Raw genomic sequence first — 14556 nt, 5'->3', positions numbered from 1 at the left:
TAATAACTTCACACCAAACTCCAAAATTTTGCCTTACTGAATGCAGGCTCTTGATTCCAGCACTGAAGTGGTGCAAAGACCCATCTAGAACTTCATAATTTCTTTCTTGGAACTTGCCACTGTGCTTGTCTCATATCTCTTTACCATTTATTGGGTTAAATCAGTTCCATAAAGTGAATCTGACATGTTTTCGTAAGCATGACCATATTAGGACACACTGTACACCCCAAAAGTTGTGTAGCTGTGGTTGTCCAGTTGGTAAAGCATCAGACTCATGATCTGAGGGTTACAGGTTCAATACCTACCCAGGCCATCCTGGGTCAGACCCTGCCTTAGTGTGTCCTTCAGAAAGGCAAGATATAGCCAATAATGTTTTTTTAAAAAATGACATTAAAATCAACAAAACAAACAAACCTCAAAAGTGATGAGTTCCCAACAAAGACAAATACAACTTTTCTAATACTGACATGTAAGGAGGACATTGTTTATTAAAGTATCAGTGTGTGCTTATTATAATGAGCTTAAACCTCATGAAATTTACTCCAATAATAATGTCTTATGAGTATAACGTGAATATTACATTAAATATTGTATTTGAAAAACCATACCCTGAAACGTGACTGGAGAGTTTCCTTATTTTTCATCTTCTTGAGAATGTCTCTTGTCATATTGATATCTTCTTGCAACACAGCATGGATCAACAGCTACAAAAAGCATCATAAAATCACATTTATTTTTCTGTTATTGAATAGGAAAGCCTTACGACCTTCATAATGTTGGCAAAAAAGCATCATAAAATCACATTTATATTTCTGTTATTGAATAGGAAAGCCTTACGACCTTCATAATGTTGGCAAAAAGCATCATAAAATCACATTTATATTTCTGTTATTGAATAGGAAAGCCTTACGACCTTCATAATGTTGGCAAAAAGCATCATAAAATCACATTTATATTTCTGTTATTGAATAGGAAAGCCTTACGACCTTCATAATGTTGGCAAAAAGCATCATAAAATCACATTTATATTTCTGTTATTGAATAGGAAAGCCTTACGACCTTCATAATGTCGGCAAAAAGCATCATAAAATCACATTTATATTTCTGTTATTGAATAGGAAAGCCTTACGACCTTCATAATGTTGGCAAAAAGCATCATAAAATCACATTTATATTTCTGTTATTGAATAGGAAAGCCTTACGACCTTCATAATGTTGGCAAAAAGCATCATAAAATCACATTTATTTTTCTGTTATTGAATAGGAAAGCCTTATGACCTTCATAATGTTGACAAAAAGCATCATAAAATCACATTTATTTTTCTGTTATTGAATAGGAAAGCCTTACGACCTTCATAATGTTGACAAAACACATCATAAAATCCCATTTATATTTCTGTTATTGAATAGGAAAGCCTTACAACCTTCATAATGTCGGCAAAAAGCATCATAAAATCACATTTATATTTCTGTTATTGAATAGGAAAGCCTTACAACCTTCTTAATGTTAACAAAAAGCATCATAAAATCACATTTATATTTCTGTTATTGAATAGGAAAGCCTTACGACCTTCATAATGTTGACAAAAAGCATCATAAAATCACATTTATTTTTCTGTTATTGAATAGGAAAGCCTTACGACCTTCATAATGTTGACAAAACACATCATAAAATCCCATTTATATTTCTGTTATTGAATAGGAAAGCCTTACAACCTTCATAATGTCGGCAAAAAGCATCATAAAATCACATTTATATTTCTGTTATTGAATAGGAAAGCCTTACGACCTTCTTAATGTTAACAAAAAGCATCATAAAATCACATTTATATTTCTGTTATTGAATAGGAAAGCCTTACGACCTTCATAATGTTGACAAAAAGCATCATAAAATCACATTTATTTTTCTGTTATTGAATAGGAAAGCCTTACGACCTTCATAATGTTGACAAAAAGCATCATAAAATCACATTTATATTTCTGTTATTGAATAGGAAAGCCTTACGACCTTCATAATGTCGGCAAAAAGCATCATAAAATCACATTTATATTTCTGTTATTGAATAGGAAAGCCTTACAACCTTCATAATGTTGGCAAAAAGCATCATAAAATCACATTTATTTTTCTGTTATTGAATATGAAAGCCTTACGACCTTCATAATGTTGACAAAAAGCATCATAAAATCACATTTATTTTTCTGTTATTGAATAGGAAAGCCTTACGACCTTCATAATGTTGGCAAAAAGCTTAATAAAAGTACATTTATGTCTCCATTATTGTTTATCAAAGCCTCTATATATATATATATATATATATATATATATATATATATATACAGACTCATGTTTTGTTGTAATGCAATGTCTTTGGCATTTGTTATATGTGACAGACCCATGTTTTGTTGCATGGAATGTCATTAGAATATGTCATATGTGACAGATCTCCATTTTGCTGTAATACAATGTCTTTGGCATTTGTTATATGTGACAGACCCATGTTTTGTTGCATGGAATGTCATTAGAATATGTCATATGTGACAGATCTCCATTTTGCTGTAATCCAATGTCCTTGGCATTTGTTATATGTGACAGACCCATGTTTTGTTGCATGGAATGTCATTAGAATATGTCATATGTGACAGATCTCCATTTTGCTGTAATCCAATGTCCTTGGCATTTGTTATATGTGACAGACCCATGTTTTGTTGCATGGAATGTCATTAGAATATGTCATATGTGACAGACCTCCATTTTGCTGTAATACAATGTCTTTGGCATTTGTTATATGGGACAGCTCCATGTTTTATTGTAATCCAATGTCATTGGCATTTGTTATACATGACAGATCTAAGTTTTGGTGTAATACAATGACCTTGACATTTCCTACAGATCTCTGTTTTGTTGTAATACAATATCCTTGGCATTTGTAATGTCCTACAGATCTCTGTTCTGTTGTAATACAATGACCTTGGTATTTGTTATATGTGACTGATTGATATTAAGGATGTTCAGTTTTGTTACCAACATGATTTGATCCTGACTTCAATTTCATGCTGACAGCTTTTATGATCTCAACAGTGCTATGGCTGAAAATATCCCTTACTGACCAACTTAAGTGTCACAGGTAAATGTCAATTTGTCATGGTTGAACCATCATTAACATAAGAAAGCCTCAAAAAATACATTGTCATCCTCCAGTTCTAATGAGATACATACGCTGCTTTGTTCGTTGTCCTGCAACATGCGTAGACATTTCCAGACCTTATTATCTTTTTCACTTCTCTCCCTAACCAAATTAATCAAGGTCTTTCCATCCTGAAAGGAAAAGATACATGTAATACTGTATTGATTTTCATTAAGTGATTGATATCCATAAAACAAAGTTACAAATTATTGGTAATTGTGCTTAGATTTGACACAAAGTATTGGTAATTGTCCTTAGATATGACACAAAGTATTGGTAATTGTCTTTAGATATGACAGTGACCTTTTCATTGCAGTACTAGTGGTGATTATACAGCACCATTATTATCAGATCAGTAATATTTCTATGCACTGGCCTTTCATGTGTCTATGCACTGGCCATTATATTCATGTGTCTATGCACTGGCCATTACATTAATGTGTCTATGCATTGGCTATATATTCACATGTCTATGCATTGGCCATAAAAATTCATATGACTATGCCTTGGCCATTATATTCATGTGTCTATGCATTGGCCATTATATTCATGTGCCTATGCATTGGCCATTATATTCATGTGCCTATGCATTGCTATTATATTCATCTGTCTATGCATTGGCCATTATATTCATGTGTCTATGCATTGGCCATTATATTCATGTGCCTATGCATTGCTATTATATTCATGTGTCTATGCATTGGCCATTATATTCATGTGCCTATGTATTGCTATTATATTCATGTGTCTATGCATTGGCCATAAAAATTCATGTGACTATGCCTTGGCCATTATATTCATGTGTCTATGCATTGGCCATTATATTCATGTGCCTATGCATTGGCCATTATATTCATGTGCCTATGCATTGCTATTATATTCATCTGTCTATGCATTGGCCATTTTATTCATGTGTATATGCATTGGCCATTATATTCATGTGCCTATGCATTGCTATTATAATTATCTGTCTATGCATTGGCCATTATATTCATGTGTCTATGCATTAGCCATTATATTCATGTGCCTATGCATTGCTATTATATTCATCTGTCTATGCATTGGCCATTTTATTCACGTGTCTATGCACTGGCCATTATATTCATGTGCCTATGCATTGCTATTATATTCATGTGTCTATGCATTGGCCATTATATTCATGTGCCTATGTATTGCTATTATATTCATGTGTCTATGCATTGGCCATTATATTCATGTGCTTATGCATTGCTATTATATTCATCTGTCTATGCATTGGCCATTATATTCATGTGTCTATGCATTGGCCATTATATTCATGTGCCTATGCATTGCTATTATATTCATCTGTCTATGCATTGGCCATTATATTCATGTGCCTATGTATTGCTATTATATTCATGTGTCTATGCATTGGCCATTATATTCATGTGCCTATGCATTGGCCATTATATTCATGTGCCTATGCATTGCTATTATATTCATCTGTCTATGCATTGGCCATTTTATTCATGTGTCTATGCATTGGCCATTATATTCATGTGCCTATGCATTCCTATTATATTCATCTCTCTATGCATTGGCCATTATATTCACGTGTCTATGCATTGGCCATTATCTTCATGTGCCTATGCATTCCTATTATATTCATCTGTCTATGCATTGTCCATTTTATTCACGTGTCTATGCATTGGCCATTATATTCATGTGCCTATGCATTGCTATTATATTCATGTGTCTATGCATTGGCCATTATATTCATGTGCCTATGCATTGCTATTATATTCATCTGTCTATGCATTGGCCATTATATTCATGTGCTTATGCATTGCTATTATATTCATGTGTCTATGCATTGGACATTATATTCATGTGTCTATGCATTGGCCATTATATTCATGGATGCACCATAAAAATAGCTTCACTTGCTGAATAGATTTGTTAAAAAATTAAGCATCTAAACTAAAGATTCAATCATAATTAAAATTAATTCATTCAAAAAAAATATCTTTAACATTTTAGACAAAGAATGAAAGTATACATGTTTAATGGTTATGTGCCTATTTTCACCTGCACAGACCATCTACATGTGATACTTCTGGATGAGCCTTCAGAGAGATTTTGTCTTCATTTCCAGAAGATTTTTTTTCAGAATATATTGAATATATAAGGAAATCCATTATTAGCTTTTAGCAATATTTCCAGTTTTTCTCACTTTTTGGATGAAAATTTCTGGCATCTAGAGACTCTCCTTGCTGATCAGAGAGGTGATAATACAAGATAAAGATCTTATTAAATTCAACTTACCAGGAGTCCCACAAGGTAGGCTATTATGGCAACTGACCCTTCCACAAAGTAGACTATTACTGGTAGGTCAACTTACCCTTCCACAAGGTAGACTATTATGACAACTTATCCTTCTACAATGTAGGCTATCTTTCATTTGTTGCCCATGATTAGATACTGGTATAGACACTGGCTGCAGCTGACATTCAGTGGTACACAGAAAGGCTAGCTATGCAGCCGTTCCAATGTTGTTAAACTTGTAAGCAGGAAGTATAAGAAATATAGGAATAAGTTTGTTTTTTTATTGAATGTTTATACAAATTTCAAATACTACTGTACTAAAATCACCATACAGTGTATTTTGGTTCTGGATAGAAAATGTAATTAACTTTGATCATCTAATCAGAGACTGCAATGTAATTTTGTCTCCCTACCTGTGCCTGTCATTCTCCTAAAATACTTACAGCCTTCCCTTTGACCACAGTTTCAACACTGCACCAAGACTTCCTAAATATTCTGCCAAATGCTTGATCTCTGCTCTTGAACAGGGCACTGTAAAGCCCTGGGGGCTAAAAATAGAGGGCACATCCTAGTAGTGGGGGTGAAATAATGATAACCATTCAATGAATCTAATATACCAAAATTTAGCTTTTGCAGAGTCCAACACCATGATACAAAGTACCAGCTGCTCACACTTGATGATCTTTTTCAATCATTACATGAAATTGCATAGGATCAATGGGATGAAAATTCCAAGCACAAAGTAAACCTACGATTGACTCTGAATAAGTTTTACACAATGGGAAATATCTGACAGCAACCTAAAATAATTGTTTAACTACTGATAAACAATTATGGTGGAGCCAGTGGCGTCACTCGGGTTGGTGTCACCCAGTGCGGAAGCTCATGGTGTCACCCCCATGGTCCTCCTTCCGTAACAGACCTCACAGAATCCTTAGTAATGTCATTTTGGTGTCACCCCCTCTGATGGTGTCACCCGGTGCAGTCCGCACCCCCCACATCCCTCTAGCGACGCCACTGCTGTGCCTGCTAGTCATGTATTTAACTATGATTGGTTATCCACTTATGAAATCTGACTAGACCGAGCAGTGTGTGCTCTGTAAAATTTGCAATTTTTCATTTTGGTGTCACCCCTCTGAGATGGTGTCACCCGGTGAAATCCACACCCCCCGCACCCCCCTAGCGACGCCACTGGGTGGAGCTGTGAGATACTGTATATGTGAGATACTGTATAATGCAGTTTATACTGGTAGATGGGATGGGAGTCAATCAGTTCAAATTCTGGCAATGGAATATTATGCCAATTTGATTTGCCTATTTATTAAAATCTGTTCAATACACCAAAAAACTGCACCCATGAAAAAATATATATTATGTACAGGAAGTATTATGAATTTTATCTTTAGGATCGTATGTATATAACAACATGCTTTAGTATGCTTGAAATTTGTATTTAATATTTTTTTTACAGTCACAGTCTTATTAATAATACTAAATATGACCTAAACTGTATGACCCTTAAGTGAAGGGATTTTGATTTTCTACAATTCAGAAAAATAATAAAAATTTAAGATATAAAATTTTACATTTTTTTAGGTTTAAAAGAGCAAATGTAAGAAATAGAATGAAACTAGAAGTATATTGCAGCTGTTCTGTTTTTAAATGTTAGTGAATATTTTCCATATGATGAAGTTTTAACTGAATTTTCATCCCACTGATCCCCAAAATGTGAAATCCACATTTGTATAATGAGCTTTTCATTAGTAAGAAAAAATGTATATTTGCCAGTAATTCGATTTAGAAAAAAAACACAGCATTGAAGAACATTGAAGAAAATTTAGTTCGATTGAAAGTAAAAGGCAAAAGACACACAAGAAAACAGTAACTAATACTACAGACTGCTTACTGAACACCGGGTTAAACAAACACTAAATCATTTATTGCAGTGTTTTAAAAAAAAAAAGTACTATTAGCATTCAAAATCTGAAGCAACAAGCATATTAGATCTTATCAGTTGTCAATGAAAATTCTGTTTTCTCAGTTACATCTCTGTTACCGTGGTTACATCTCTGTTACCTTGGTTACATCTCTGTTATCTGAGTTACATCTCTTATCTCATTATTCTGAATATGCAGTGAATGTCAGTTGATAACAAGGTGTTTACTTGCAAACACAAATCTCCTCACTAAGAGAACACATTTGGATTAACTGAAAATATATAGACTGGTATAAAGGAAAATACCTGAGTGACTCAAGCCTGCAAATTAGGTCACAGTGACCTACTTTTGGTGGCTTTAGTTACTTTCCATGAGATCCATCGACATACCAATTTTCTTGAGTCTGGGTAAATTATGGTCAAAGCTATTGAAAGTATAACAAACAGATAGCTGAAAATACAAAAGTCACTCAAACAATAAACTTAAGTTACAGTGACCTAGTTTTTGTATGACTGAGTTAACCACTTTGAGATCCATCTGTATTTTAAATTGCATATACAGTATAGGTGAAAAAAGGGTCCAAGATATCAAGAGTGTAACAGATGGATAACTGAAAGCATAAAGGTCTCTAAATCAGGACAATTAGGTCACAATAGATTATTTTTTATGGTAAGTTTACTCACTTTGATATGCACCCACATTGCAATTTTCATAAATGTAGGTGAAATAGCATCTAAGATACTGAGATGTCATGAATAGATAGCTTAACAAAGCATGGTCACATTGACCTAGTGTTGGTAGGATTGAGTTGTTCTCAGTAAGATGCATTGACATACTGATTTTCATGAGTCTTGGTAAAAATGAGTACACCACAATGAGGATGTAAGAAATAAATTGCTAAATTTAAAGTTACTCCAGTATCAAAACTGGGTCATACTGACCTGATTTTGGTATGGTTGAGCTACTTTCTTTTGAGATGCAATTGAAGCCAATTTTCATTAGTGCTGGTGAAATCGTGTCCAAGATATTGAGGGTGTCATAAATGGAAGGCTGAAAATGCATAATTTACTCGAGCATGAAAATTGGGTCTAACTGACCTTGTTTTGGTATAACTGAGTCACTTTTATCAGATGTATCCACAAAACAATTTTCATGAGTATAGATGAAATATGGTCCAATATATTGAGGGTGTAGTGGATGAACAGATATAAATACAAGTCATTCAAGCATGGAAAGTGGATCAGAATGTCATTGATCTGGTTTTGATATGGTTGAGTTACTTTCACTAAGATGTTGTTGTTGTTGTTGTTGTTGTTGTTGTAGGGTTTAACGCCATTTTTCAGCACACGATAGGCTATACATGGTGGCCAGTATTAATGGTGGAGGAAGAACCCGGGAAAACCCAGGAAAGAACCACCGACCCACGAGAAGCTACTGGCAAGCTTTCTCATATATCCACATTAGCCGAATCCGAGACTCGAACTCACGCAGACAGAGGTGAGATGGCAGTGATCCGTAACGGAGAGTGCTTTAGACCACTCGGCTCACTAAGATGTAATCACACACCAAATTTCATGAATGTAAGGGAAATGGGGTCCAGTGTATGTGTGCATGCATGTGTGCAACAAGAATGATCTGACAATGCAAAAGCCACTCAAGCATGCAATTTCATTCATCATGACCTAGTTTTGATATGGTTGTCATAAGTTACTTTCAGTGAGATGTATCTAAATACCAAGTGTCATTAATGTATGTAAAATAGAGTCCAAAATTTCGGGAGTGTAAATTCAACAAACAGCTGAAAATACAAAGTCACTCTAATCTGCAAATTAGGTCAAACTGACATGGTTTTTAGTATGGTTTAGTTAGTTTCATTATATATGTGTCATTTTTCATGAGTACCTGTGAAACAGAATCCAATATATTGTGGGCAAGCAAACAGTTGTAGATACAAAAAAAATCACTGATGTTTAATAATTAGGTCATAGAAACCAAGTTTTGGTTTGGCTGAGATAATCTTCCAGATAAACATCCAGATAACATATTACAGTTTTTTTAGGTTAAACAGAGTCTGAGATAATGAGCAGGTAGCAAAATGTTTGAAAGGGTGATGAGCAAACAAACACACAAAATTATAATCTTCAAACACTATATCCCCTACCAACTTCAATGGCATGCAGTGTTGTCACAAGCTATGTGCAAACAGTGCCCTTCCACAGGGAGCCATTTTCAAAGGTGTGCCAAAAAAAAAATGGAGAAGAAAATGGGTACAAAAATCTGACAAAGGAGCTAAAAACTGAACCTTTGTTTTGACTATGAAAATCTTTTGATTTTAACTTACATCACATTTCTTATGAGCTTTCTTATCAGCAAATATTTTAATGATGGGGGGGGGGGCCAAATCTCTGTTTCGCACAAAGCATTGTATTGCCGCACACCATCCCATTGGCAAGGAGATAACAAGAACACACAAGTGGCAGATCCTTTTTTGTTTACATTGCAAATTGTATTATTTATTGTCAGCAATCTCCTGTGCCTTAATACATTCTGAGCAACACACATTTTTCTAATAAAATTTTTTTTGATAGCAGACTTTATTTTCAGCTTTGTCTATTTGCATCAACCCAAGGACATTTCTAAAAAATTCAAACTTAGCATTCAAATCCATATTTCTCCAGTAATAAGACCATGTTTGACAATAAGCCCATTTTCAATATCATAAAGAAGACCTAGAATTCAAGGTGTATCTCAAAATAACCCACTAATTCTGTTCCTCCCTTTTGTCCAGATAAATGGGAGTTTACTGATTCTTCTGCATTCAGCACTGATGTATGTGGGCATAAGTGTGTCATTTGGTAAAGTTTTTGGAAAATGTAAAATCATTTGATTCTTCTTTTTTCTCATTTTGAATTCAATACTAATTAATCTTAAATAAATTGTCCATCCTTTAATGCACTTATAATGGTTATTTATCTATCACCACTCTGCCTATTTCTTAATCTCTTGTCCTGCACAAACCCATTAATAAGGGCTTATCTATAATAAGCCTACCAATTTCTTTCTGAAACATAAACTTAATTGTCTCCCTTGCTACCAATTGCTTTCTGAAATAGAAAACTTAATTGTCTCCCTTGGACTGATTTTCAGAGAAATATAATACTTCATATAACAAATATAATAAATCTAATGTTGACTAGATCTGCCACTTTGAGGTAAGTAAATAGACTCAGTAGTTACTAAAATTAAAATTAAAAAGATTGGTTCATTTCATCATCTTCACTGCAAAGCTTTGACCTGATACCTTAATAATGGCATCCACAAAGCACCAATTGCGAAAGAATTTGTTGACCAGATGCCCATCACCACTAAGTGATGCACCTAAAAGCCCAGGCTAGGTGAAGATATATTTGACTATTAGATTTTATTACAATTAGCACTAAAATATAAACTGAATGAAAGAAATACAAAAATAAAGTCTTTTAGTATCTTTAAATTATTACGAATACATAGATGAAATTTAGAATATACACTTGTGTTATTGCTACTCAGTGAAAATTATTTTGGTGCATTTTATGGTAAATAGTTTAATATCTAGCCATTTCAAATTTCTGCTTTTTTATCAATCTGCATTATACTAACACTCATGACTTTAAAGAGTTGATATTGTTATTGTTATTGTAGTGTTTAACGCCATTTTTCAGCACACGATAGGCTATACATGGCGGCCAGTATTAATGGTGGAGGAAGAACCCGGGAAAACCCCAGAAAGAACCACCAACCCACGAGAAGCTACTGGCAAGCTTTCTCACATACCGACATTGGCTGAATCCAAGACTCGAACCCACGCAGGCAGAGGTGAGATGGCAGTGATCCATAACGGAGAGCGCTTTAGACCACTTGGCCACTCGGTTAAACACACGATGCTTTCTGTTGAAACTTGCATTCAGGAGTCCCTACCAAATACAAGCTCAACATTTGCCAACAGATATTTTTGAGTAGATATACATATATACTTGCCTGTAAGTCGATTTCAAGAGCAAACAACCTAAACCCTGATCTGCCATTGCTTGACATGTCAGCAGATCAGGTTCTGTGTTGTTTGTTCTACTGATTACTCCTAACAAACTGCATAGATCCAAATGTGCGGGTGCATTATGCATCAGTGGAGCAGGGTCTGTGCAGTCTGCAGCTGGACTTGACTTATAAGTAAGTACATGTATATATGGTACTTCAAAGGTGTTCTGTGTAACTGAACAAAAGAAAGTGTAAATTTGTTTTAAATTTTTGTATTTCTTACATCTCCAATCTCTCATGAGCTACCTAAAAATGATGGCTATTGTAAATAAATGATCCAAACTATTGTACTATCAAGCATACAGTTCACATAAATAAAAAAAACTTGTATAAGTACAACTTTCATAAATTACAGTAAATATGATAATAAAACTAAACAAAAACAAAGAAAAAGAATAATAATTATGAGCTGGAAAAAATGTCAAACAAAAAGATCATTTTACACAATTTACAACTAATTCTCTTCTGCTGTGAAAGGTTGTCACAGGGTTGATCCAGGCACTAAATCTACATTCAATGGACAAAAACAGAATTTCTGACAATGCTAATCATACCCCAATCATAAGTGAACTTGTTTTGAGCTCTTTTTCTTCAAACAAAGTTACCATTTAGTAACTCGCTTATAAGTCGAGTCAAACTGCAGATAACAAAAATCCTGATCTGCCCGATCATAATACACATGCAGATCAGGGTCTATCTTGTTTGTTCTACCGATTACTCCTAACAAACTGCATAGACCTAGATATGGTGCCTTAAATGATGGTAGATCTGAGGCTATGCAGTCTGCAGTTTGAATCATGTTATAAGTGAGTATTGATGGTAGGTGGATGTCTATATTCAAATAGTTGATATACTTGCCCTATGTAGCAAATTAGAACAAAGAAAAGTTGAGGGAGGGGTTCAGGTATTAGCATGATTTTTCACCCCATGATTGGGCTCTACATGGCAGCTATTATATTTGGTGGAAGAGGAATCCCAGGAAGAACCACTCACCCACAGAAAGCTACTAACAAGGTTTAAGACACCCATGTTAGTCAAGCCAAGACTCAAATTCACACCGAGAGAGGTGGCCCGGATGTGAGAGTGATCTGTAAGGGTGAGATCACTCAGACATTCAGGGCCCCTACAACTGAGAATAGAGTTAATGGGTTCACTGCACAAATGATACAATATAACATAGATATATGTTTCCAACATTGATTAATCTTTGCATTTCTTTCAAACACAATCTCTCCAATGAATTTTTTATAAAAAATTCTATGCAGCAATTGCATGCACTACAAATGGAAGAAAGTGACATTTTGAGTTAATAGCTACAGTTATATAGCATTGTTTATCACATGATTTTTAATTTGGTCATATTAACAAAAATAATTGATGAATATAATAATTGATACCATCAAAAAGATATGCTTTTAAAAGTGATGGATTGAATTTGAAATAAGAAATGAAGTCATGCAGCTATACATACCTCAAACATATTCAAGAATTGTCGTATAATTAGGTCTGCCTCATCTAAGGGTGTCTGTCCAAGCTGTAAATGTGATATATCTGATGTACAATACATTACAATATTTGCTTGTTGTTAGCACACATTCAGCTTAACGAACTGTAAATGTGATATATCTGATGTACAATACATTACAATATTTGCTTGTTGTTAGCACACATTCAGCTTAATGAACTGTAAATGTGATGTCTGATGTACATTACATTATCATATTTGCTTCTTGTTATCACGTGTCCTCCTCTGAAGCAGGAGGTCGTGGGTTCGATCCCCGGCCAAGTCATACCAAAGACTTACAAAACTGGTACTAACAGCTGCCTCACTAGGCGCTCAGCATTAAGAGGTTTGTGGTAGGACTGGTTGGCCTGGTGTCAGGATAATGCGACTGGGTGGGACATCAAGCTACAGGTCTGCGGCATGATGCCCCAGTGCTAGGCATCACTATAAACTGCCAGACTGCAGACATCGTACCGATATGACTGAAAAATTGTTAAAATTATGTGAACAATCCTAATCACACACACTCTTCTTATCACACACACAGCAATGAACTGTAAGTGTGATATCTAATGTACCAGTATATTACATTATCAATCATTTCTTTGTTGTATGAACTGCCCCAAAATGGTAAAAGCATTATCAATCAGGATACTGCCATTATAAAATAATTCATTGTCACCTAACAGACCAATTAGCTGAGACAAAATATTCCAAAACATAAATTTTGTATATATTCATGGAGCGAGATAAAGTTTCATCTACATTACTTTTATTATATTCTTAAATTCATCAATACCATTAGTTTTAATTTCTTCCAGTTGATTCTCATATATTTAGACATCAATGAGTCACATTCATCAAGTCAGCATTTTGATTTTCTTCAATGTCTTGTAGGTGCTTGAGGAAGCATGCAATGATGAATCATCTGCATACATACCAGGGTCACAAGACTCAATCATTAAAGGTACATTACTGATATAACAAACACAAAAGAGGTCAGATTACAGACCCCTGTGGAACTTCATACAAAACAGGATCTTTAGTGTTGATAAATTGGAGCTGTCCAGTTCTGTTATTGAGATATAATGCAATCCAGTGTTGAGTAACATTATCAAAATTTGAACAGTGTGAGTTTGTGTAGGAATAGTTTCTGATTAACAACATCAAAAGCTTTCATGAGGTCAACAATTAGGACACCTGTATATTAGTTAACCTTCATACAATCATTCAACCACTTATCAGTTAAGTCAGTAAGGGAAATAATACAGGAGTGATGAAATCTAAAACCTGACTGAGAACCAATCAAAAGGTAAATATTTATATAGTATTTATCTTGTAAACTTATTTTTCAATGAGTTTTGAAATTGTCGAAAGAGCAGATAGTGGTCTATAGTTGTCAGGTCAAAAGAAGGAGGTGCTTTTTGGAGGGGGGTAGTTTTTGCTACTTTCAGACCTGTATATTTTGATATATTAAGTCGATTCAGTTCATTCAGAATTTCTTTGACAGTTACATAATGGAAACTAAATAAGGAATAACCACCATGCAGTTTGTTTTCGGCAAAAATCA

The 14556-nt window shown here is 34.4% G+C and overlaps 1 protein-coding gene across 1 annotated transcript in view; it reads right to left on the bottom strand.

The window, feature by feature from the left end:
- Positions 1 to 14556, bottom strand: part of LOC149785516 (uncharacterized) — an 86564-nt gene that overhangs the window by 34102 nt on the left and 37906 nt on the right. Inside the window, exons 9-12 of the mRNA XM_089979318.1 lie at positions 12954 to 13016; positions 5915 to 6019; positions 3218 to 3316; positions 609 to 704 (exon numbers count right to left, since the gene is read on the bottom strand). Of these exons, the coding sequence (XP_089835444.1) occupies positions 609 to 704; positions 3218 to 3316; positions 5915 to 6019; positions 12954 to 13016 (363 nt within the window). The remainder of the gene's footprint in view (positions 1 to 608; positions 705 to 3217; positions 3317 to 5914; positions 6020 to 12953; positions 13017 to 14556) is intronic.

This window comes from Sinohyriopsis cumingii, chromosome 13 (genome assembly GCF_028554795.1).
Source record: "Sinohyriopsis cumingii isolate HCF-2022 chromosome 13, ASM2855479v2, whole genome shotgun sequence".
Lineage (NCBI taxonomy): Eukaryota > Metazoa > Mollusca > Bivalvia > Unionida > Unionidae > Sinohyriopsis > Sinohyriopsis cumingii.
This window is presented reverse-complemented; position numbering and strand designations above follow the sequence as displayed.